The sequence below is a fragment of the Frieseomelitta varia genome, unplaced genomic scaffold (genome assembly GCF_011392965.1).
Source record: "Frieseomelitta varia isolate USP_RPSP 00005682 unplaced genomic scaffold, Fvar_1.2 scaffold_1028, whole genome shotgun sequence".
Classification (NCBI taxonomy): Eukaryota; Metazoa; Arthropoda; class Insecta; order Hymenoptera; family Apidae; genus Frieseomelitta; species Frieseomelitta varia.
Genome location: NW_025108671.1, coordinates 133,109 through 157,063, shown reverse-complemented (window position 1 = coordinate 157,063; position 23,955 = coordinate 133,109). Strand labels below are relative to the sequence as shown.

The following is a 23,955-nucleotide window of genomic DNA, read 5'->3' as shown; positions in this document are numbered from 1 at the left end:
GAACTTATTGAAAAGTTTCATAACATTTTTGATTTCTGAAATATATAGGCAAAATAAATCAATGATTCACAAGTGGCGATGAGATTTGCTCTACAATAAATTCAATAGCGTATTGATAACATAAATTCAACATCATATTGATAATATATAATACTTTGACCAATATTTTAAAATGCATATGTAAATATTAAAGTAAAAAATTTTATATATTATTACTAATAATATTAATATTTAATTTAATTTACAATATTTTAATTTCTAATAATTATTAATTTACAATTTAAGGAATCGAAACTTGGAATTCGAATTTCACAAGACCTTAAAATTTCTTTCATGTAAATTATTAAATTTATTATTTTTAATTTAGAAAACTGAGAAATTTGCATTCGAATTCCACAGGACTTTAGAATCTCTTTTATGTAAAGTAATTAAATTTATTAATCTTCAATTTTCAAGAATTGAAATTTCACAGGACTTTAGAATTTATTTTCTTAATATCAAATCGAAATGATTCGTACCAGCAGCAACTTTTGTCAAATGACATTTCAATTTTATTGTTACCTATAGAACACTAATGAACACGTTTGAATACTGAGTCCCTGGACAGTATTATAAAAATCATCTACGACAGAAACGCAACTGAATAAACGTTCGTCTTGCAAATTTCTAACGCGTAATTCGAAAAAAAAAAGAAAAAAACAACGCTGAAACGTTATTTGTGACAGCGGTACATCCGAGTCATTGCATATTCATAGAAGCTGTGTAGTAGGTAACAACTCTTGAGACTGGTCGCGGCTGATTGTCGCAATTGGAGATAATAACGGTAGTAAAATCAAGGACAAACGTCGCTGGTAATCTCCCATTAGTATCTCGATTCCCAGGGAAACGCAAGTTACTCAACTGGAATTGCATTTCACTACGGAAGAAGAAGGGAGGAGGAACACATGCATTTGCTACGGAGTGAATCGCCGTGATATATACGTACGTGAGACGTTAGTTGATGCGAAAAATCATCGACGTGGAAGTTGCTTCTTACGCATAGTGTCTAGTACCTGCATCTTTGTCTCACATTAAATCCCGAAATCTGGATATTTTCACGCCATTAACATTCAGAGTGTTAAAAGTATTATTATACAGAGTATTATATTAGATAAATTGTTATATTATATAAGTATTGTATGATGTAGAGGATTATATTATATAAAAGTATTGTTATACTTTTACAGAGTGTTAAAGTATAATTACAAGTTAAAAGTATCGTTTATACTATTTCCTTGATAAAAAATACAGACTTTTTTCTTTTGAAATTCTTTCTTTGACAGTATTCGGTGATTTTTGTCGTTCATTAAAAAAAAAAAAAAAAAAAAAAGAAGCAAATAATAGGTTGTGTAATAAATTCGTCACATTTTTAAGGATATTAACCACTTAGGTTGGTATTTTAATCGACAAATGAGAGAGCAGTGAGCGCCTATTTAATTTTTCAGTAATTAGACTGAGGAATATCTTCAACAAAGTGAGCTCGTTTCCTAGAATTGTGTGGAAATTATTGAATACATTAGTGTAGACCTAGCATTACAAGTAAATTAATTCGAAATTCCAACATGACAACTGATAATCACTGTAAGAAATACGTAAAACCTTTATTAAAGTGAAATCGTCAGACTACGAGTGATGCAAAACACGTGATCTCTTTTGGATCAAATTATCATGCGCGAGACACGCTATCCCAATCTAAGTGATTAAAAAGTGTGTATCATAGAAAATAATAGTAACATACATGAGTCGTTTGCATTGAACACGTCGTGTGAATAAATGAAATATAAAGTACGATAAAATAATTATAATTGCAAGCAGAAAGAGAACAGAAAGAGCGTTATATAAATATCCGAAGTACGTAATGAGATTGAAAATACGTAGCGACATATGATATTTAAAATATTGAAGGAATCTAAGAAATTTATCATTACAGAAAATATTGGACCTGTAATCGAATGAAAAAGAACGACTTGAGTTTATTGAAATATTTACTGTTTACTATTAACAGTAGAATGTTGATCGTTTTCGATCAATGAGAAAAATATTGTTTATAATTATATAATTATATAAGTTAATAATTATATACTTATATAATTATATAAGTTAATAATTATATACTTATATAATTATATAAGTTAATAATTATATACTTATATAATTATATAAGTTAATAATTATATACTTATATAATTATATAAGTTAATAATTATATACTTATATAATTATATAAGTTAATAATTATATACTTATATAATTATATAAGTTAATAATTATATACTTACTTTTAATATACTTACTTAATTATATAAGTATACAATTTTAATATACTTATATAATTATGTAAGTATACAATTTTAATATACTTATATAAGTGTATTATATAAGTATACAGTTTTAATATACTTATACAATTATATAAGTATAGAATTTTCATATACTTATATAATTATATAATTAATAATTATATAATTATATAAGTTAATAATTATATAAGTGTACAATTTTAATATACTTATATAAATGTATTATATAATTATACAATTTTAATATACTTATACAAGTATATTATATAAATATAGAATTTTCATATACTTATATAATTATATAAGTTAATAATTATATAATTCAAAGAAACGTAGATGTTGCAAAAAATATATTGGCAAAAAGAAAAGGTTGTTACATAACTATGCATAACTATACATGAATTAACTTCATTACTAACGGTGCGAACTTATCACGCAACCTAATAAATTTATATTGAATCTGAATGTTTGAGAAGCGTTCGTTTGCCATTTTATTTCGTTCATTAATGTTTTCTAACACTCTGTTTCCTAACTTGAAAGACAGAAAAAAAGAAATTATGTTTCAAAGCTTCAGCTTTCGGGATTTGTGCCTATTGTTTATCGTACGTTAAGTTAAGCTATAGAAAATGTAGATAGTTGCAGTTTGCGAAGCTGACAAAAGGTACGATTCTATGAGGATTACAATAGATGATAATTTTGTATCGTTTCTCAATTTCTCACTGAACGCCATTGTCGATAATACTAATATACGATAGTATGATAGTGCTAATAACGATAGGCTGAATTGATTTCACGCTTTTAGTTGATCTTTGTACCTGGATCACGTTGTTCGTTCGTTCGCTGTTCAAACAAACGATTATCGTTCGTTCTCGTGCGTTTTATACGTGTATGTCTAACAAGAAGTATACTAGATGTGTCGTATTAACAGTCCTTTGCTCTGTGATTATTTTTTCATTTGAACATACGAAATGACCCCGACATTTAATAGTAATTTTGAACTCCGCTGCGTTCTTTCGATCGTCATTTTCGATCCATTTATGTCTCTTTAAAATTAAAAGAAACGAAATATGAAAAGATTTTGTGATGGCACGCGTGATATTTCGATTCAGTTTTATGTCGAACATAAATTTATCCTCAGAATGTGATATTCTTATTTATTTTTGATATGTTCCATATTCTTGTTTATTCTTAAAATATTATAAAACCTTTTCGTCTTCGAAACTGTGTAAGAACGAAATAAATAGTAATAAAAAATATTAATAACAATTAAATAAAAATTCGAAGGTCGCAGCAGAGTAAAATGAATTTTTTAAATTTCATTAATTGAAACAAGAACTATCGCAATCCAACACCTTTTTTCTAATTGATTATAAGTTTCTTAAATCATTATTTAATTACATCAATTAATTTAATTGTAGGTCTCTTAATTTAATCAAAATTTTTTATCACGTTTCATTATTATTTTATTCTTACAAAAGTTTGAAGTTTCAATTTGTTGAATCTTTTAAAGGCACTTTCAATAGTTCAGTGATCTGTATTTTAAATATTTTTTGATAAAAAAAAAAAATGATTATAATAACAAAATGGCAATTAAAATAAAATAAAAGCATTTCAGATTGAAAGTAAACGAAGATTTTTAGAATCTGAGAAAAGAAAATCTACTCTTGAAGTTGTATTTAAAATATCTCCAAAAGTGTGAAAGGTATTTACTAAAAAAAAAGGGTTAAGATATCGATATTTTAAAAAAATCGGATATCTTAATACAGTTTAATACATGTTAGTGTTAATTAGCGTACAGTCTAATTTAAAAAAAAATTAAAAAAAAATATTAAATTTAAAAAAAAATTAAAAATGAATATTATTGATAACTCATAATTTATAACGCGAATGCGACTCGATATAATAAAGCAAAGGGTTAGACGTATGAAACAAAATTAAAAGAAGTAAAACGTATTCGTGTCGTCGAAAATCTCTCCTCAATTCCAGTTTTAATTTATTAAATTCTCCAGAAAATAATAAACGTAAATTATAAGAGTGGTCACTGAAAGACTGAATGACATAAAACAAAACTTTTACAAATACATGTTTTTAAAATTTTTTATTATTTTATTTAGAAATATAATCGATAGATTTTTTTCAGTATTATATGCGAATTTTTATGAATTAAAATTTTTAATTAAAAATTAATTTAAAAAAGAATATATATATATTTTTAATTATATATATATTAAAAATTTTTAATTATATATATTTAATAATTATATTATTATAATTAATTATTAATATATATATAATTATTATAAATTATTAATATATATATAAATTAATTTAAAAAATAAATATATATATATATTAATAATTAAGTAATTAATTAATTAAAAAACTTTTCTTCTTTTTATGAATTTTCCATACCACTTAGTTTTTCAGTGGCCACTCTATATTGTAATTTTTCGATTGCTCTGTGTCTTACACTTTTCACGCATTGTTTGATCTTTAATCGCGCAAAGAATGTAACGTAAATCTAAACGTGCAAATTCGTGAGAATGACCACGATAACAGAAAACTTTATCAACAGTACTATGTAGTATCGTATATTATCACCGGGGGCTGAAAGCCCGTGCAATTAATTCCGGTTCAATCTCTTCCTCGTAACACCTGCCACGAGCCGCACGATTTCAGCGTCCGGCAACAACTTCGCGGATATAAAATCTCTCTCGCGTGACTGTAGGCAAATTTAGTTATGCTATGCGAGACGATGCTATCTACCTGTACGTAATATCTTTTGTTCGAAAGAATGATCGAAAACCCGGCGAAACTTGCCGTTTACTGTTACTTCTTCTTTTTTTTTTTTTTTTTTTTTTCTTTCTTTTCCTCCCTCTGCTTCCCTTGTTTCCGAAACAGATTAAAATGGTGTCTGCGATTTGAACGCGACGAACTCGCTCTTTGCCTTCGTTACAAATTCAAGTGGACTCTTCTAGTTTTCAGAAGTCACGGACTCGATGAAATTGGACGTCGAGAATAGCTATTCAAAATCGGAGTTTTGAGTCTTATAAATGATTATTTTACTATTCAATATAAATATTCAATAATTGTTTAAAGATTAGCCCTTCGTTGTTTTGCAAAATATAGTCAGTAAATCTTGAACTTCACCGTATCATAGTACTTGAGAAAAATGAAATAAACACTTAAACGTCAGTTAAGCTGATTGACATTTAAAATTGAGTAAATAAAGATTTAATAAAATTAAATTGCAGGACAAAAGTTTAAAAAAAATCACAAAATTTTGAATTCAAATGATTTCTTTGAAAGGAAAGTTTCATCCTATCTTATAAAGATTTTATAACAAACTTTTTTTAATCAAAAAAAATCACTTTCAAAAATATCACATCTGAACTACTATTTTTTGATAAAAAAAATTTATTATAAATATCTTATTATTATATTACATTAGTATATTAATTTATTATTAATATCTTATAAAGATTTTACAACAAACTTTTTTTTATCAAAAAAATCACTCAAAAATATTACATCTGATATACTACTATTTTTTGATAAAAAAAATATCTTATTATTATATTATATTATATTACATTATAATATACGTAATATAATATTATAATATTATGTAATATAATGTAATATAATTACATTATATTACAATAATAAGATATTTATAATAAAAAAATTTATTATAAATTTTATTATTATATTACATTATATTACATTAGTATATTAATCTATTATTAATATCTTACAAAGATTTTATCAAAAAAAGTCACTTTCATAAATATTACATCTGAACTACTATTTTTTGATAAAAAAAATTTATTATAAATATCTTATTATTATATTACATTAATATATTAATCTATTATTAATATCTTATGAAGATTTTACAACAAACTTTTTTTTTTTTACCAAAAAATAACGTTTAGATGTAATATTTTTTAGAGAGATCCAAGGGAAATAATCGTGGTCCGATTAATAGAGATTCTATTGCGAATTTGCACGAAGTGACTTTTCAAATAAAGATAATCAATTGTTATCTTTTATCTTCATCTCGAATAAAATTTGTCGAACGCTGCTGATTTGCGATGAAAAGTACAAAATTTACTGGGGCAACGAATGTGTTGAATCGGAGCTGCACGACACACCTAATATGCTTATGCGCAGCATTGCGAGACGAACACGTACCTCGATGCCGTATTTAATGCCATTTAAGTACAATAGTAACACGTTCGACCGCGTGCACTTAAGCTCGTTATCACATGCATGTACGTTCGAGATTTTCTAATCTCCTTCTCAAGTCGTTGTGTTTTAAAAATATTTTTCTCGACACGACGTGTGTTAATTGCTAGGAAAATTCCATGGCTCTTTATTTTCTTTCATCTTGAAGAGTAAGCGATTTGCGGGGATGTTTGTGCATTTATTTACAGAAAATTTAAAGCTGCAAACGTATGTATTTATAGAATACATGTCGATGATTCGAATCATCATCTCTTCAATGTGTTTAGTATTAGAGTATTGTACAGATTTAATTATAATCTTATCACCTGTACATATAATTATGATCTTATGATCTATACAATACTCTAAAATAATTTACTCATCAAAGATTTAAAAAGGATATATATTGAATATACCGAATAAATATATTCAAAGGTGAGTGCGTGCTTAATTTTTTATTATTTACAAACTTTCAGACTTTTAAGTAATTTTGAGCATACAAATTTTTGACAAATGTTCATCTCATTTCCTAGCAGATTTCTTGATTAAAAAAGAAAATGACAGAATTGTGAAACGACTCGAATATACTAATATTAAGTCTATTCAAGTATCATTTCTTCAATTATGTTCATGAAAATATGAACTTTGCACAAACATCCATATTTATCATTAACAAAGAGTATGTTTGAATTTGCGTGAACGAAAAATTTCAGCTTTCTATGAGGATAAATTCGAAAGTTCCTGGATTAAATTAATAGTACGTAGTAACACATAAGCTTCTTAGGCTCTGTTCGTGGATATTGCTTGAAATAGGTAAAAATTAGGTGTCATGATTGTTTAGAATCTACTTAATTTCGTTTACTTAAAATATAATAAAGTTCTGGTATTTTTATTTAAATGTAGCTTTCTATAGGAAGCCAAGATTTTTTTCTTTAATCCATTAAACAGCAAACAATAATGTATCACGATGTTATAAATACTCTTCAATTTCTTGAAATTTTCTAAAATTATAGCGTTTAAGTAAGAAAATATAACGATGAATGAATATTAGGCAAATTTCCTTTCGTAGCCTGAATATTGGAAATTAGAATTTGGTAATGTATCTGGACTAATTGAAAAGTGGATGAATGGATTAAATATCTGCTGGAAGATATTTTTCTACTAAAATACGTATCTTTTTAGAAAGAATTTATCAGCGTGTATAAACCTTCAACACTGATAATTTCTCTCTTTTTGCAAATGTTATCGTTTCTACAAATCACACATTTCTTATTTTCTCGAGTTGCTCGATTTTAGTTTCATTTTTTTTTTTTTCACTTAACTCGTCGCGAGCAATCTGGATCATTTATATCCGGTGTCAAATCTCACTCTTGAATTCGAAGTGAATTTTTACCTTTGCTAATTATTCATTCAAATATTTGATTCAAAGATCGATCGTACATTTAGAGTGACGATTTCGAGTATCTCAGAATTTTTTCAGATCCTTTAAAAAGTCAGAAACAATATTAAATATTAGTTATGGTTATAAATCAGGGTTGGACATTCATCGACTAGAATCGTTAGATCGAGTGATTAACTGATTGAATAAATCAATAAATAAAGGTAATCGTCTTTCGTTGATTGAAGAAAATTAATCGTCGATTTATTGAATCGATTAATCATGTTAATCGTTAATTGTCAATTTATCAATTTACATTGAATTTATATTGTAATTTCATATATTTTTAAAATTGTAATAAAGCGTTTAGAATTAAGATATTTAATCGAAATGATACATATTCTTGATTTATACTGTCGAGAAATTTATATATCCAGCTGCAAGCCTAATTAATTCATTTTGGACTCTTTCAAAATTTATTAAATAAACAATAGTAAAAAAAACTTTTATTATTTTTATTATTAAAAGATTATTATTAAAAACCATTATTATTTATATATTTTAACATTATTATTTATTATTTCGTTGTAATAAAGCATTTAGGATTAAGATATTTAATCGAAATGAAACATATTCTTGGTTTATACTGTCGAGAGGTATAGAAATTTATATATCCAGCTGCAAGCCTAATTAATTCATTTTGGACTCCTTCAAAATTTATTAAATAAACAATAATAAAAAAACTTTTATTATTTTTATTATTAAAAAATTATTTTATTATTAAAAAACCATTATTATTTATTATTTATATATTTTAACATTATTATTTATTATTTCGTTGTAATAAAGCGTTTAGGATTAAGATATTTAATCGAAATGAAACATATTCGTTGGTTTATACTGTCGAGAGGTATAGAAATTTGTATATCCAGCTGCAAGCTTAATTAATCCTTCAAAATTTATTAAATAAACAATAATAAAAAAAACTTTTATTATTTTTATTATTAAAAAATTATTATTAAAAAAAACTTTTTCATTATTATTTATTATTTCGTTGCACTAGGCATTAATATTATTTCACTGTTCACGGACTTGGAGAGTCCTTCACTATCTCTCCATACATTATTGCCTATCTGTCTCCACTCTTATATAATAATCGTGAACAAGAAGACACACAATTAAACGTTAATTTCACTGCAAAAAAGAGTTTCAGCAACTAATCGTCAGTGAAGTATCCGACTGACGATTAAAGTCGACAATTAATAACAGTTAACGATTAAAATAAGAGTTCAGTCCTTAATTGCGATTTACGAAATTACGAAACAGTTATATCATCGTTTATCGCAATTAATCACGACTAAAGTAGGCTTATTTCATTTACGATCTTTATTTACATACATCGTGCAAGGTATTTTATTTACATCTTTATTCACGATTGAACAACTAAAACTGGACTGCGAATTATCAATTGCGATGAAAGATCACTGGAAAAATTTAATCGTTGATTAATTTTTCATCCAATTCCACGTTACGAACGACCCAGATTGCTCAGTAATATAGAGTTAATTCCCGATTATTTTCGAATTGTGCAAATTAAAACGGCGAACGCTGCGTGTTTCGATCCTGGTCACTTTCGACATATAACATAATCGTAATTCATCATCGTATTTATGATGTTGAATGCCAAAAAAAGTCAGTTCAGGAATTTTTTGACACCTCATACGCACGAATCTAATCTCATACACTCGAAATCGTTCGATTGGACGTTGCGCCTTTATGTAACGAGAGAATAAAGCGTGGTTCTCTATTTTTATGTTTCTCTGTGCGACTCCTTTTTTCCCCATGTAACACGCGTAACGTGTGTTTTCGTCACGCTCGACGAGCCGTCGATAAGAAGAGAGGAGCCGCGTTCGAGGCGGATGAAGAGGCGTTTCGCGGCAAACAGAAGCGTTTACCAGCCGCGATACGTTTACGTAACGATCGCTGACGAGATACAGCCGGTTTTTCCTTTCCTGTAGAATCGTTTCATCGGACGCCAAGAGACGTGGAAACGTAATTAGTGCCCCCCCCCCCCCCCCTGATGATCTGCGTCACCTTGGTCGCGCGTGTAGAAGTTTCAGCATCGAAACGAGTGTATCTTTTCGTTTTTTTGCTTTTTGTGGCGAGTCTCGGATGAAGCTTCGATCACACGATACAGTTGCAATGAAAGCGACACAGCTCGAAAAAGTATGTTTCGCAGGAGAGAGAGACGAAAAAAAGCATGTTGTTTTTGAACAAAGTTGGACATTATTTTGCTGACTTTAATGTAGGTCCATTAAAGTAATTTCTATCAATTTAAGTTTCGAAATAATAACATTGTAATATTATTATTGTGATATATAATATTGTTAATAATATTATTATTATAATATATCATATCATTATAGTAATATATATATAATATATATTAATAATAATAATATTTTTATTAATATATATATGATATATAATAATATTGTATTATATATAAATATTATTACATATATATATAATAATATTAATGATAATATAATAACAATATTATGTTATATATAAATATTATTACATATATAATAATATTAATTATAATATAATAACAATATTATGTTTATATAAATATTATTACATATATAATAATATTAATGATAATATAATAACAATATTGTTACAGATATATTATTGATAATATAATAACAATATTATGTTATATACAAATATTATTGCAGTAATAATATTAATGATAATATAATAACAATATTATGTTATATATAAATATTATTACATATATAATAATATTCATGATAATATAATAACAATATTATATTATATATAAATATAATAATAATATCAAATAATAATATTATCTTGTCGGTGAAACATGCAAGCAAGTATTGTCTGTACTAATAATTCAGAGAAACTGCTATTATTTGGTACTTTTTCGATCAATAACTCAAAAAAAATTTCCTCGATCGATACGAACTATTTGCTCTCTGGCAACAGTTCATACAACGTCTCGTTCAAAATGATCGATGATTCCAGTTTTATACTGATGTATAAATTTGACATTTGACGACGAATAAATTTCAGCGTCAAGCTAATCGTGGACAAATTTCGTTCGCGTATCTCTCCGTATTGAATGTCGAACCGTAGCAAAGTGTCGGACACGAAATCATGGAGAATGACGAAAGGTCGTCTCCCCTCTAGCAACAATTAAATTCCTCGATCAAACAAAATGCAGGTGTGTGCGAATCGCGGGGTAAACCGAGACGAATCGGATCGAAATAAGAATTCAGTACACAATTTGTTCAGACTCGATGGAGCCGAGCATTTGTCTTGTTCGTTGTCCTATCTCTTGCACACTTCATCCAACAGCCAATCGATTGTAATACCGTTGCACTGAATTCTCATTTTGATCAACTTCGGCCTGTTCTACGTGCGTGTAGCAACTGTGAACTGAAGAAGCATACCGAAAGAAAGGAGTACACGAATAATGAAATAGAACAGAAGCTACAGAACAGAATTTACAGAAAGCAACGTTAATAAACTCGATGTTAATTGCATTAATTACGTTTAAGTATCTCGATGTAACGCTGGATGGGATGGTGGATGACGATGAGAATGATGCGCTTGGATTATCCTCTTCACGCTGGAAGGATTGTTTTATTCTTTCTTTCTGTGAAAACACTCTACATTAGTCTTCAATCGAATTGTATTGTCTTGCAAGATATATTTTTTTTTTTCTTTGTCGGCAAATTACGATCTGTTTCGAATCGATCGAATAATTATAGCGAAGATGTATAAGTGTAAAATGCATTGTGACCTTTACGAAGAGTTGCTTTCCTTCCTCGATTTTAATATAAATTTTCATTTATTCCTCTTAGTTTTAGAAGAGATTCTGTTCTGAATCACGAATCTTAATTTAGAGTTTTTTTTTGGACTCTGAATAAAAAATAAAAAAGTTTTTTAGGATGTTGGCACTTCGTGAAAATTTACTGTATTAAGTAAAAGTTCAGTAGCGTTTTGTATATATGTACAACTGATTTTTTTCTGCTACGTGTACACGTGAAATTAGAATATCATTCGAATTACAAAGCTTAATTTATCAATTTACAATATTCTTTGTAATAATATAATAAATCTATCAGATTGTTGTATACGAAATAGCGGATTTTACATGTGCGCAAAATCACTCGAAATCTTGTGATTAAAAATGCTCTTAATCAATATTTATTTCTCATCGATTTAAAGCTTGTTTTTTGTCAATTGTTTCATTGATTATTTATCGAGACGAATCATTGAATTTGAATATATTTTTATAAAACTTGAAACTATGATCGAATAGAGTAAAAATTGCCCGTAACATTGACACGCAAGTATCCCAAGAGACAATGGCAAGGAATTTAGGCGAGAAATTTAAATTAGAAAATGTAAACACGAACAATGAATGACAAAAAGTTGTCAATAATAATCGACTGGGGATTTTGATTATAAAATTATTTCAATCTAAATTGTAATAATTAAAATCGTTCAGTTTATGAACTTGAAATTTGATTAGTATGAGTTTTAAAAGAGCTACGTTATAAATTCTGTCGTTTCATTTGCAATAATCTGATACAATATTCTCTTCTTATTCTATACAAATGAATTCTGCTTTAGCATCGTGATCTTTTGTATTTCGATCGATGCTTGTTCGTTTATACCTCGGCGAGAAGAAAGAAATGAGCAAAAAATTCCTGATGTAACAATGTTTTGCATAAATCGAAAAATATAAATATAACGTCAATGTTATCACTGCTCGATTAGCGTAATGTTACACCAACGTTGCACTAATGTTACAGATTGTTATATACATAAATAAATTATTACATTCATAAACGTAAGGAGGAGAGGTAAGTCAAAATGAAACGTTTTCGTTTTAAATTGAAAACTTGAATTGAAACGAAAAATTTTGCAAATCTTGCACTTGGCGAAATTAAAAAAGAATTGGACTGCTCAGAAATCGATTCAAGTCATTTTTTCATTAAAACAAAATCAAAGTCTTCGGTCCGTGGAACAGTTTAGTTACAATAATGATCATGTTATAATGACTAAACTGGCAATTTTAAGAGGACATTCGTAGGACATAAGTTATTTCTAACTCCTAAAAAACTTTGGTCTAATACCAATGTCAGATAATTAATTTGATTTAATACCAATTGGTCTAGTACCAATGTCAGATAATTAATTTGGTTTAATACTAATTGGTCTAGTACCAATATCAGATAATTTGGTTTAATACCAGTTGGTCTAGTACCAATGTCAGATAATTAATTTGGTTTAATACCAATTGGTCTAGTACCAATGTCAGATAATTTGGTTTAATACCAGTTGTTCTAGTACCAATGTCAGGTAATTAATTTGGTTTAATACCAATTGGTCTAGTACCAATGTCAGATAATTTGGTTTAATACCAGTTGGTCTAGTACCAATGTCAGATAATTAATTTGGTTTAATACCAGTTGGTCTAGTACCAATGTCAGATAATTAATTTGGTTTAATACCAATTGGTCTAGTACCAATGTCAGATAATTTGGTTTAATACCAATTGGTCTAGTACCAATGTCAGATAATTAATTTGGTTCAATACCAATTGGTCTAGCTCCAATGTCAGGTAATTGATTTGGTTTAATACCAATTGGTCTAGTACCACTATCAAGAATTTTGATTTAATACCATAATCGAAATTCACGAGCGAGATTGATTTGTCAATCTACAGCGTTCTAACGTCTTTCGAATCTTCGAACATGGAACATCATGGAAATGTACAATTTATACCAAAACGTGGGACAGAATGAAGAGAACCCGACCACTTTATGCCCGCCATTTTACTCGATGAAGTCGTTGACTCTCCTCCCTAAAATGTGGTCGATTATCGTCGCGTGTTGGATCATTACGAGATCCTTTGAGAAACGAGCGTGAAAAGAACGAAGGGGCCGAGTGAGATCGTGGACGAAAGAGCGTGACGAGGATAATAACGAGCGATTCGATCGATCCTATCGTTTGCAGAAACGAGATAGTCGCGATATAATACACACACACACACACACACACACACACATATAGGTACATACTTAAGAAGATTCGTGATTCGTGAAATTCGTCGGCTCGTTAAATTGAATTCCACCTCGGAATAGGAATGATGCTCGCCTCGACGAGATTGTTATCGTTGTACCTAAAGGAAGAAAAGAAAAAAAAGAAAAAAGAAAAAGAAAGGAAGAAAGAAACTATAGATATTAACGATAAGAAAAAAAGAAAAGAGACGCAAAGGGACACACACTATTTATTGCAATGTAACAATACCGAGAAAAATAAAACTATTATTACTCTAAATGGCGATACTGATCCGATGTCATAGCGGTGTACGAAAATTTCTCACTGGATGTTCGTCGCGATTTTTTTCTCCTATTAGTAGAAAGACTTCTTTTGGAAGAAATTTTTCTTTTTTTTTTTTTTTTTTCGTTGGCTTTCATCATCCTTTATCGTCATTTACTTTATGAAAATAGTCAACGAGCGTAAAAGGGCAATGAAAGTCGAGAGGGAATTTTATGAGAGATAAAGCTAGAAGGGGATCGTGATTCAGAAAATTAAGGTCTCTAAAGTTTTTTCAAGAAAAGACCTTCGTCCGGCTAGAAATTTTTGCTCGCCACTATACATGTGTATTTAGTGTACTTATCCTTCCTCTTATATGCATATCAGGATATCAGCGTAAGTGCTATAATATATATAGCATAAGTGGTACATATCACAAGCATACTGTAACATGTTACTCACATTAATATTCAGACACTGAATATTTAAAACTATCTCGTAAAGTGAAACCGTAAACTAAAAAGCTCAAGTTCTCTATTTTCAAAATACACTGTTACATTGTAACTGTAATCAGTGAAGAAAGTGAAGAGACTATCTTTTTCTCGAAAATCCTAATAAATTGGCATAGAAAAACGTCGAAAAATTTTTTCCACGACTAAATCTACAATAACTTAAATTTTAATGGACGACGAATTCGAATTTCAGAATAAATGATTTTCTATACTGGATAACAGAGTAGATTAAAGTCTCACATAATGGTCCATAAATTTCATTTAATAATTTCCTATCTATCATTTACAATCAATATATTCAGATGTATTTATCAGGATATTTTTTTGATGTTGACTTGGAATTACGTTCACATATGCCTGATTTTATTTAGCTACAAGTATACTTATTAAAACACTTCTAAACGAAAATTCGATCACTTCGAATATATATTTCTGTTTCATTTTCTCGAATGCTTATCAAGATCTCGATACATGGTATCGGTTATACCTAATAGACTTTCGATCACTAACAATGACGTTTAAAATGTAAAATGTATAATATTCAAGTGTTTAACAATCGCCTGAAGTGCTTCATGGAACACATTATTAAAGGCTTAATTTAACTCGTTTAACGTTATTAACATTAATTCGATAGGAACACGAAGAAGAAAACAATCGATACCATTCTATTCTACAAAATTCTTTCCTCTTGGAAATCGAGATTGTTGATTTGTCTCGATCCTCTGCTCTAGATAATCGTTAACCCCTTGCCTTACGATTTTCTTTTCAATGTTAAGGGGTTTTAAGCATTACTTATTGAAACTGTAGGGCATTCAAAGCATTGAAACGTTTATATGTAATTTTTATTGATCAACGGTTCGGTTCGATGAAATTAAATTTAAAATCTGAATCGATATTTCATAGGTTTACAATTTCTCTCTTAATTTCTTGTGCTGGAATGACGTGCCACGCATGTCGAGAATTTTTTGTACAATCAAAAATTGTAACATTTCCTCAAAACAGATAATCAGTTTATTACTTCTCAATAATTTCTATCCAGTGATGTCATGCCGACGAGAGCTCAAAAAGAAAGACGAATTACTGTACTACGGTCACTCGTTATGGTCCGCAATCAGCTGCCAGACCGCAAGACCCAATCCTGGACCTTGTACAACGAGCGTCGCTCTCGATATAATATATAAGTCAAGGGGTTAATGATGAGCTGGATAATCAGCGTACCAGCTGAACGCTCCGTTCGAGCCGGTTTGCCCACCGAAATCCACGTAATCGAGAATGTGGGCGTTGGAGGACCTCTCCAGGCGTGGACCCTTGAGCTCTTCGTGAGTGACACTAGGAACTGCTACTGGAACGTAAGCCTCTGTTTGCCTGGGGATCCTGGCTGTGGCTGGGGCCATCGGGCTCAGCTCGATCACGTCGATCCCGTCCACCGGTATGGCGATGTAACGACGTCCGGCCAAAGCACCGTAGACACCGCACAAAAGAAGCAACGTTACTGTCTGCAACGGTACATCACACACACACACAGCCGTGCTGGACTGGTCAAATTTTGGTAATTAGTTGTACAGTCAACCGTTTTCTTGTATTCTGAAACGCACGATTGCAAAAATTGCGACAACTTCTGGGTAAGTAGGGATGCAACGACTCAACCCCTTTAAACGTTTATTGTACACAAAGAAATTACTATTAGAGTACTCGTCGTGAAAAGATGGAATTTTGTTGTTTAACGTCGAGTATACTCGTCATGGAGAAAAAAAATTCACTATTTATTGTAAGATTTAGGTAAAAAAATTATACATATTTGTAGCACATTTTAGAATATTTATTTATATATATAATATAGTATTTAAATTTAGAATATTTATATATATAATATATTATTTAAATTTGGAATATTTATATATATAATATATTATTTAAATTTGGAATATTTATATATATATATATATATTATTTAAATTTAGAATATTTATATATATAATATATTATTTAAATTTGGAATATTTATATATATAATATATTATTTGCAATATTTATATATATATAATATATTATTTAAATTTAGAATATTTATATATATAATATATTATTTAAATTTGGAATATTTATATGTATATAATATATTATTTAAATTTAGAATATTTATATATATATATATATATATATATATATATATTATGTATAAAAAAATTATATAAATTTAGCACATTTTAGAATATTTCAAAGCAACAAAATAAAATAGAGTTAAAAATTTTTCGAAGAAACGCCAAAGAAATTGATTATTTTGTTATAATTTAACTCAATCTTACAGGCAAGTACGTTTACTATCTTTCCTTCGAGTATACTCGTCATCGCCTAGAAATAATTTAGCACACCAGTACACAGATTCTCAGAATAAAAGAAAACGCTTAAGAGCTTAATAAATTTGGACAACTCTCGAACTATAGCACGAAACGCATTCCTCTGATCTGTTCTAAAATAAATTTCCATCTGTTGCTTCTAAAATAAATTTCCAGCTTAACACGACACGGTTTCGAACAAAGCGTTGCAAGAGGGTTGACTGTACATCAATATTGTGAGATTTGCAATAGAATTGTAGAATCCCTGAAGTTTCCTGCCCAATATTAAAAAAGTAGAATGTTATAAATTAATTGAAGAGAATTGCAAATGACGATGCTTAATATTGATACAGATATAATCAATAGTAAAATGATTGGTAAAAATAATTTTGAACAACGTTCAACGGAAACTAAAGCGGTGGTAACGTTATGTGTAGGAAACAGTTGTTCAGAATCACAATAATCTTGATAATACATTTCAAGATCATCAAAATCTGTAAGGTCGTCTGCTTTGTAAATTATCCAAATTTTCTTCTTTCTACGAAGTGTTCGATTTTTTAATGGTAACTCTTTAACCTCGCTACGTTTTTTCGATTATTTGTTATTTTTTTGTTATTTATATATATATAGTTTATATTTAAACATTTAAATAAATGAAAATAAAAAATAAAAAATAAATAAAAATTTAAACAATAAATTTTAAAATCTATATCGATATTTAATCAACTATATATATATAGTTTATATATTTAAAAATTTAAATAAATAAAAATGAAAATAAAAAAATAGAAAATAAATAAAAATTTAAACAATAAATTTTAAATTTTATATCGATATTTAATCAACTGTATATAATTTATATATTTAAAAATTTAAATAAATAAAAATGAAAATAAAAAAATAGAAAATAAATAAAAATTTAGGGAATAAATTTTAAATTCTATGTCGATATTTAATCAACTATATATATATATAGTTTATATATTTAAAAATTTAAATAAATAAAACAAAGTAAAAAAATAGAAAATAAATAAAAATTTAAACAATAAATTTCAAATTCTATATCGATATTTAATCAACTATACATGTATAGTTTATATATTTAAAAATTTAAATAAATAAAAATGAAAATAAATAAAAATTTAAACAATAAATTTTAAATTTTATATCGATATTTAATCAACTATATATATATGTATATATTTCCATCCATAATTAATAATTTTGCGTTGGCCTCTAATTTTCATTAAACCGCGTCAAACGATGTGCTATTAACCATGCATTTCACACCGCGTTGATTTTATATATAGAGTATATCGAGAAATCCTTCAAAGGTTAAAATAACCCGCCTATCGGCAGATACCTTCAATCTAAGAACGTTTAACTTTTAAATATTTATCTTTGGAACGGTGTTAAACATCATGGGAGAGCAGTAAAAGTGATCGATCGATCGTGACATATGCAACGCGTAATTTATTTAAAATCCTCTTATATAATTCTCTCTCCCTTTCAAGACTTGTAACACAATTGCTCGCACACTTAATGTAATTAAATTTGTAGTCGAAAGTTAAAGGAGAGACACTCGTTTTTACACAATTTCGCTTCTTCTTCCTCTTTTTTTTTTTTTTTTTGTTTCTACTTCATATTTGACGACGTAAATTTCACTTGTTCCAAAGCACAAACGCACATTATCACAATTTAATGTTAAAGCAAATTGTACAAATTTCACTTCGCCAAGCGCAATCATATAATGTCGAAGCGAGGGAAAGGGTCAAGGTAACGAAAACGTAATTACTGAGAGCTACCCTTGGACAAAACTTCACCGGGGGAAGATTCCAATTAACGTTTTCGTCATTTATTCGCGGCACATTTTCATGAAAGTTGCGTAATTGACGACGACATCGAATGAGAAGCGAAAATAAATTGGAGGAATAAAACGTCGAGATAAATTGAAACGAATGAAAATCGAAACGTGACGTCCGAGATACCGAGTAATGCAACGAAATAACGAGTCACGCTGTTCATCGAATGAAAATTGAACAGTCAGAAAGTTTTTAGTTTGCTTGATATATATCCATATCGATCCATTGATCACGATAATCGGTCAAACACGTTCCGCAATTATTAGTTACTTCACAATTATTAGTTACTTCACGGATCAATTGGCTGCTATTCGCAATTTAAGATCACGACATCGAAACAACTTTGTCCGGTGATAGGCAATTGAGCTAATTGAGCTAATTAGACCGTGCCCTACTGTTGCTGAGCTATTAATCAGCATAACTGGATCAATAGCGATGAAAAATTGGTTAAAATTGATATTTTTTATTGTTCTAATTAAAAATATTATATTAGAATATATTAAGTTGTCACAAAAGTTTCTTTCGTGATTTGAATGCGGAATTTGATTGTGATATTCTTTCTCAATCTCTTCGAATATTCATTAAAAAGTTCCTTTCGTTGAAGAATTCTTTTCGATCGTAAGCTCGATAAATGACGTAACAAAAAGTACCTCGAACGAATATTTTGATAGTGAATTGCAGAAGTTTCGCGAGGATTATGAACTTGAATCGAGAGATGGAGAAAAATGATAGATCAGAATGAAAGAACATAAAATACAAAGTATTGTACGTTAGTCATCTATTAGTAAAACGAAAGTGATCTACAAGAATACAAAAATATAATTTATAATTTCTGCAAGGATACAATTGAAAAGTACAATCGAAAAATACTAGTTAGAAATCTCTAATCTGCTTTCACAGAATGATCTAACATTTTTAACAAACGATTAATTTTCAGCATTTAATTCCGAAAAGCGGAGAGATACCTTACGAATAACGAATAAGTAACGAATAACCTGGTTAAAATATAAATTTATTTATATACATATAAAATTATATATATGTTATAAAATATATAATTATATATATAAGTTATAATATATAATTATATATATGTTATATATAATTATATATAAGTTATAAATTAAATAAAATTATATATAAATTATAAATTAAATAATTTATAAATTATATATAAAATTTATTTATATAAAATTATTTATATAATTATATATATAATTATTTATATAAAATTATATATATATATATAATTTTAAATTAATATAATTAAATAAAGTTATAATAATATTTTAGTAATAACGAAAAATTAATAATATCATTTAGAGTCTAAAGTAATGAGAATGAATTTTTAAAAAATAAGTAAGTAAAATTTATTTTGCACCTTTTGTATGTCAGGGTTGATTAATTTACTTTAATAATTTAATAATCTCAAAAATAAATGATCTAAATATATATTGTAAAGTAAAAAAAATAAATATATATTTAGAAATTAAGTGTTTGTCGTATTTATAGTAACGAGTAACCCGAGATTTACCAAATGACTGTTCATCGTGGGATTAACTGGTTGCCACGGCTCCGGTTTGGATATTCGTCGTACTGATGATGGGAGGCCGGGTTAGCCACGTTTTATACAGTTTCGCTTGGCCGCAGCTTTCTCGTTTTTCCCGATCACCTAGCACCAGGCCTGGCTTCTACGCGACAGCAATTACTCTCTGCACTTCTTTACCCGCTATTTACCGTACCCCAGGACCAACCACCACGTTTGCAACTACGACCAACGCGAAAATTGACGGCTTGAGCTATTTTTATTGTCCTCTCGTTTCACTTTCTTTCTTTTGCCGTTCGTTTAGGAACAGTCGTGGACACATCGGGGACAAAATCCGACGAGTTTAATGGGAAACTGATATTATACGCGTTACTTTCTTCAAATAATAATTAACCACGATGGAAGTAAATTATAATATTGACGAATTAATTTCTCATTTTTAGATCGGTTGTCATTCTGTTATTTAGGAAAATTAGTCGCGAGATAGAGTAAGATAATCAAGTTAATTATGGTGAGTTTGGATCGTGCTCTCGTCTCAGCAAACAAAAGAAAGTTCAAGATGTTTAACGTAGAATTGAAGAGGATGAGAATATTTTTGTGTACTTTGCTCGAAGGGGATATTTATTTAGAGAAATAAAAGACGATAGCAACGTAGTAGAATTAACACTAAAACTAGAAAACTGTTACATAGTTCGTCGATATGACAAACTTTAGATTTTCTTTTTGCAATTGAATTAAAAATATGGATATTTTTGTCAAAATTAATGTTGATTTCTGTTTACACAAAGACGTAACTGTATAAATTTATTTATTATCATTTAAATGGTATTTTGACTCGAAATCGTAGTTCTAGTGTTAAATTAAATTAGGTATTTAAATTTAATTTGGTTTATTAATTTAATTAACGAATCATTTATCAATCAAAAGTCATTTTAAGAATTTTTTCGTATTCTGTTCAAAGTTGATGTATGTTTTAATGTCAGAAAAATACAATTGAATCGAAAATGATGGAAAAAAAACGCAGTGGAATTACATTTAATTTAGTTTACAAGTGAGAATTTCTTTATATTCTCTTCAACGTTAAAAGAAAATGTAACTGAATCGAAAAGAACGTGGCAGGATCAAGTTTAATTTAATTTAACTCACAAATCTTCCATCATTTACCAATCGTGAAGTTTCCTCGATATGAATATGAAAAATTTCAACAATTATAATTCAACGTGTCCACTCTATTATCTCATATCAATATTCTGATATTTAAATAATCAATAAAGCAAATCAACTTATATAACTAAATCAGCAAAACAGCGTGAATCAAGTCGCAAGACTTATCTTTTAACTGAAGCTGAAACTTAACTTGTTTCTCCTAAAGTTGCAATATTTTCTCAGTTTTAAGTATATTTACAGTACCTAACCCAGGCAAAATGAATAATAAATTTATCACTTCTCAATAATTTCTATTTCCGAGCGATGTCATATTGGCGAGTTCAAAAAGAAAGCGACGTATTATCGTATATACGGTTTGGTCACTCGTTACGGTCCGCAATCAGCTGCCAGCGCGAGCGGTTAATCGATCAGCTAAAAAAAAAAAAAAAAAGCGAGCACCACCGCCGTTACTAAACCACGAGAAATCGCTGTAGTCGAAACAGCCGAGTTGAATTTCTATACCCTGCGAACAACTATACCCCGTAAAAGTAGATACTACTCACTGTTCCAGTGCAGTAACTTCCGATAACGTCCTTTTCTCTTCCTCCTCCTCCTTCTATTACCGCTGGCACCGGCGTTGCTGCTCGTCGAGGGCTTTGTCCCCTCTTTTTTGCGGTCGTCCGCTCGGTTCCGACTTTTACCCGTGGGCAAGAAGCTCCGAAAAATTGCCGATCTTGTATCACGATGCCGTAATCCGAGAAAGCAGCGACGCGGATGGATAAAGTGAAAGGGAAACGACGATTTAGGGTTCCGTCAAATGACATCGAACGGATGCAGACAGCTCGCAGAACGATCATTTTATTCGACGGTGATATATATTTTGCTTTTTTGTCTACTCGGGTACAATCAATCTGACTTAGTCCTATCTTACGTACGATTATCGAATAAAACGAGCAATCTTTGGAGAACTCTCAGATCTGTCGGCGTCACTAGGTCGGTAGACGCGTTTGTCAGAAAGCGTTCGAGACAACAAGTCGATTCTTTTTCTTTTGTCGTTTGCTTTTCGTTTTCCTTCATTTTCAAATAAAATTTTTAAGAAAACAAAGGATGCGTAAACTAAGGATGCAACAATGGACTTAATGTAATAGGTACAATGGAATCAGTCGTTTTATTAAGTAACGAATATAGTATCACTCGTCATCTTGGTGAGAAATAAATCCGGTAGTACGCATGGATTGCAATAGTTAAAGAGAACAGAGTAATACAAAGACCAATATGGCACTGTTATTTTTATGAGATATTAAATAAACAATTCTCTGAGACAAAGGAACCTCTCCGTAAAAATTGCCGTAACTAGTCAAAATAAATGATCAAATGTTGAAACAAAAAAAAAAAAAAAAATTTAAAAAAAAAAAAAAAAAAAAAAAAAAAAAAAAACAAATTATCCTACGCTTCGTTGAGAAAAATTCACAAGTTCCTAAAACGATTGTCTCTCCCTACTTGTTCACTCGTTTATTTCCCACCAATCTGACACAAGGACGAGCTTAATTAATTAGTTAATTATCTTATAAAAATAGAACAATCTAACTAGTTTCTTTTTTAATGTTTAAACATCTCCTAATACTTGCAACAATTTCTTACATGCTATGTTTATAGTTTTATGTACGAAGCGATTTAAGGCACACGGTTCCTTAATCTTGAACAACTTTAACTCTCGCTCAGCCAACGCTAGGTTACTTTGACAGTAATAAAATAGCACAATAAAGAATGATAAAAAGGCAACACAACATAATATGAAATAATTGCGAAATATTTATATAGTGATTAATATAACTGTACCAATGTCTCGATAATTTAAATAATTTAGATATAACTTTGTAAAAAAAGAAAAGGAAATTGTATAATACATCTACTTGGTCTCATTTTAAAATGTGAAATCTCTGTTTTAGGTTTGCTTTCTCCAGAAATGATTTTGCATTATGCAGCAGTTTGTTTCCTTTCTTTTTCTTTTTCATCGCTCTATTGAATTTTGAACATTAGGAACAGATGATGAAATATAACAAGATTTTTGTCGTTTTTATTAACTTCGATATTATATAATATAAATATTATAATATAATGTTATATTATATAATAATATAATAAGATTTTTGTCGTTTTTATTAACTTTGGTATTCAAAGCTCAATAAACTGAAAAACAAAACAAAAAAAAAATCATACAGCAAGTTTCGTTATAAAGA

At 28.8% G+C, this 23,955-nt stretch overlaps 1 protein-coding gene and 1 long non-coding RNA gene across 3 annotated transcripts; one reads left to right on the top strand and one right to left on the bottom strand.

Annotated features, from left to right (window-relative positions):
* LOC122528093 lies at positions 1–3,686 on the top strand. Its single transcript, XR_006306490.1, has 4 exons — positions 1–14; positions 1,249–1,254; positions 3,240–3,241; positions 3,398–3,686. It is a non-coding gene; the product is annotated as an uncharacterized LOC122528093 (long non-coding RNA).
* Positions 3,687–15,720: 12,034 nt separating this feature from the next.
* Positions 15,721–23,867, bottom strand: LOC122528143. 2 transcript variants are annotated; one of them, XM_043652959.1, is made up of 3 exons: positions 22,279–23,867; positions 15,980–16,321; positions 15,721–15,739 (listed from the first exon to the last, which is right to left on the bottom strand). In XM_043652959.1, the coding sequence occupies exons 1-2, from the start codon at positions 22,570–22,572 to the stop codon at positions 16,016–16,018; spliced, it is 600 nt and encodes a 199-aa protein (XP_043508894.1). In that variant the 5' UTR covers positions 22,573–23,867; the 3' UTR covers positions 15,721–15,739; positions 15,980–16,015. The 2 variants fall into 2 exon arrangements, with proteins under 2 accessions (XP_043508894.1, XP_043508884.1); XM_043652949.1 differs by lacking the exon at positions 15,721–15,739 and having other exon boundaries at positions 15,875–16,321.
* Positions 23,868–23,955: the final 88 nt, after the last annotated feature.

Coding starts and splice junctions, on each gene's coding strand:
- LOC122528143 (XM_043652959.1), bottom strand. CDS start 22,572: ATGATCGTTCTGCGAGCTGTCTGCATCCGTTCGATGTCATTTGACGGA. Junction 16,322..22,278: donor GAAGTTACTGCACTGGAACA/GTGAGTAGTATC, acceptor GTACCGTTGCAG/ACAGTAACGTTGCTTCTTTT.